The sequence below is a fragment of the Conger conger genome, chromosome 14 (genome assembly GCF_963514075.1).
Source record: "Conger conger chromosome 14, fConCon1.1, whole genome shotgun sequence".
NCBI classification, from domain to species: Eukaryota; Metazoa; Chordata; class Actinopteri; order Anguilliformes; family Congridae; genus Conger; species Conger conger.
The window spans coordinates 34415452-34418839 of record NC_083773.1 but is presented as its reverse complement, the minus strand read 5'-3'; the positions used below and the strand labels follow the sequence as shown (position 1 = coordinate 34418839).

Here is a 3388-nt window from a genome sequence, read left to right as displayed (position 1 = left end):
GTCTTTACAACACATTAGTGTATCACAGATTTAAGCAATAAACCATACTGTATCTTTCCAACACACACACAATTTTAATACATTACCAATACAGTACCAATCAATAGGTTAGAATGGACAACATGGGTTCAAATGGACCTGGGAGAGTTTAATTATGCTGTATGTTTTAAATAAAAGAATTCTATCATTCAGGATGCTAGGACATCCTCAATTTTTAAAATTTTTCTATCATGAAATACCATTATTTAAATTTTTACAGGCATGTTTTTACTTTGCACACTTTGCTATGCAACGTTGTATACGCTGGTTCTCCATAAACTGCACTCCATGTGAAGAGTGAGAGTGGCAGAGGGTGCAGCAGGAAGAAGTTCTTCCAATGAAGAGGGGTTGATCAAACATCTCTTTGGTGGGGTCTTCATTTGGTCATTGAACCACTTCCACTGACCACCAATGCATTGGTTAAGATACAGGTATGTTGGCAGTAGTTGGCTATAGAGAACTTTGTGTGGGAGTCTATGGCTAGGTATATGAATAACATGCCCAAGCCACCTGAGTTGATGGTAGTTTAGGGTGGATTCCACACTGCAACTGCCCGTTCCAGCACCTCTGTGTGAGGCACTCTGTTCTTCCAAGTGATGCCAAGGATCCTCAGAAGGCATCTTATATGAAAGGCCTCCAGGTTTCTGAGATGATGGCTGGAGAGCAGAGAAGATGCTCCTGTACATTTCAGAATTAATTCTGCTGCTGCTGTCAGCAGTGAGCCAGTAATTGTGGTAACCATACACGCCCAAACTATAACAACCCCACCACTATGTTTCACTGAGGAGAGGGGATGCTTTGGTTCTTGGGCAATCCCTTGGAAGCTTTTAGCTCTTGCCATCACTGTTCTATACTCTCGATATTATACAAGTTGGTCTCATCTGTTCACAAGATCTTTTTTCAGAACTTTTTCACAAGATCTTTTTCTGCAGGCTCCTCTAGACTCTTCTTTGGAAACTGTAACCTGGTCATCCTGTTTTTGCAGCTAACTAGTGGTTTGCATCTTCCAGTGTAGCCTCTGTAGATCTGTTTGTGAAGTATTCTGTACAGAATATACACTGACACATCCACACCTGCCTACCAAAAAGTGTTTCTGATCTGGACAGGTGTTCTTCTTTATGGTGAAAATTCTTTGGCCATCAACTGTAGGGGTCTTCATTGGCTCACTAGTGCTTGTTTTTAATGTTTAATGTTCCAAACAGCTTATTTTAGTAAGCCTATTGTTTGGCCTATGTCTCTGACATTTCTTTCTGATTTCCCAGGCTCATAATGGCCTCCTTGACTGTTATTGGCAGTGTTGACAAACATTAATATCAGACTTCAAAAGTAATCAAAATCCCAGAATCAAGACTAGCTACTAAAATCCTTCTTATATATCTGCACTTAGGAAGCGATCAAACACACCTCAGTAATCTGGAACAGCTGAGCAGCCAACTGTCTAATTACTTTTGGGCCCCTAAAATGGGGGAACTATGTGTAAAAAGGGATGTAATTCCGACACGGTTCACCCAATATGACTGTAAATCCCCTCAAAGTAAAGGTGATAGTCTGTACTTTAAGGTGATATATCTTTCATTCCAAATCCTATGTGCTGGGGTACAAAGACCAAAACAAATTTTAAACTGTACCGCTGTCTAAATACTCACAGACTGCACTGTACATACATAGTCCTGTTATGTCAACAGGTTCCATGTCACTGAGTCGAGTAACATGAAAACTGACATTATTGGGTTTACTAAAATTAATGTTGATGCTACTTAACTCAGCTACATGGAACCAGTTGACATGACTGGATAAGAATGAATTATTTTTTGTGTACTGTAATGTGAAAGAATGTTCCCGTTTGTACACATGGAGTATCATTCTGTTGTTTCACAGGATTCCGGAACTCAAACCATGAACATCTCAGCAGACAGCAGCATGCAAAAGAACATGTCCTTCTCCATGTTGATGGTCCCATTTGAGATTGCTGTCACCAAGAATGTGATTGTGGTGATACTCTGCATCACCATTAACTACATCAATGGCACCTTAGTCCACACCTTCTTCAGGCATGAGATCTTCAAAGAGAACCCACGTTATATCCTCTTCATCCTTCTGGTCCTCAATGACATGATCCAGTTGATCATTAGTGCTTTGCTACATGTGATCAGCTACATCTTTTTCAAAGTCAATGTCTCATTCTGCTGCTTCCTCCTGATAATTGCCATGTTCACAACACTCAACACCCCGCTGAACCTGGCTGGCATGGCCTTTGAGTGCTATATCGCTGTCTGCAACCCACTGCGCCACACCCAGATCTGCACCGTGAGTAGGACCTACATCCTCATCGGCATCATCTGGGCCGTGGGGGCCATCTCCGTCCTGTCAGATCTATTTCTGCTCCTGGCGACAGAGTCCACTGAGTTCTTCCTGTCCACCATCCTCTGCCACAGGGACTACCTGTTCCGTCACGCTTTCATGAAGAAGAAGAGGGACATCTCCCATGCCATCTGCCTGTTATTTGTCTGGTTCATCCTGGTCTTCACTTATTTTAATATCCTGTTTGCCGCCAAGGCTGTGAACAAGGATGTCAGGAAAGCACGCAACACCATCCTCCTGCATGCTGCACAGCTCCTCTTGTGCATGTTCACCTATATAGGTAATCCTTTAGAGGCCTTGCTCAGGTACATTTCTCCCATGAATATACGGGATTTGAAATTCCTCATCTATCTCATAATTCATATTTTGCCAAGATTTCTCAGCCCCATCCTATATGGCCTTAGAGACAAATCCTTCCGGAAGTATTTGAAGAGCAATGTGTTTTTGTGTAATGTGAAGGTAACTTGTCACTGCAAAAAGGTGTCTATATCAGATCACCCGGAGTAAGCCCTTCACTTTAGATCAGACTGCAGACATTACAAAATAAATAATTACTGTGATAATATATTTTTACCTTGTATTGCTCTCACCTACTATGAAGGGCTGGGAAAAGTGAATGTATCTACTTGTGGGGCCCTGAAAGAAAACAGAAAAAATATGGGGTGGTAATACACTTAAGCCACAGCTTTCACTGAATTACTATTCATTTTCATGGATAAGAGTCATGTGTACTTAACCTGGACCACTGGCCAGAGTGGCCATCAATTTAAATTCTGCTAAAATATTTTGTGTAATTCATGAGACAGTAATATGCTTATAATTCACAATTGCCAGGCATCATTTGGATAAATATAACCCTATTAAGAATGTAGGCTACTTTTTTAAAACGAAAAAGTCAATGATTCCTTGTGGTGAAAAGGCATTGCCTCAACTAAGAATAATGAAAGCACATCTTTACAGCTGCAACAAAACAACAAAAGGCAGAACT

At 41.1% G+C, this 3388-nt stretch overlaps 1 protein-coding gene across 1 annotated transcript; it reads left to right on the top strand.

Moving 5' to 3' along the window:
• The first annotated feature begins 1935 nt into the window (after positions 1–1935).
• LOC133109460 (odorant receptor 131-2-like) lies at positions 1936–2907 on the top strand. The gene has a single exon (XM_061218783.1). The coding sequence runs from the start codon at positions 1936–1938 to the stop codon at positions 2905–2907; it is 972 nt and encodes a 323-aa protein (XP_061074767.1).
• The last annotated feature ends 481 nt before the right edge of the window (positions 2908–3388 follow it).

What these genes read in the sequence shown, in the direction of transcription:
- LOC133109460 (XM_061218783.1), top strand. Translation starts at nt 1,936, where the DNA reads ATGAACATCTCAGCAGACAGCAGCATGCAAAAGAACATGTCCTTCTCC.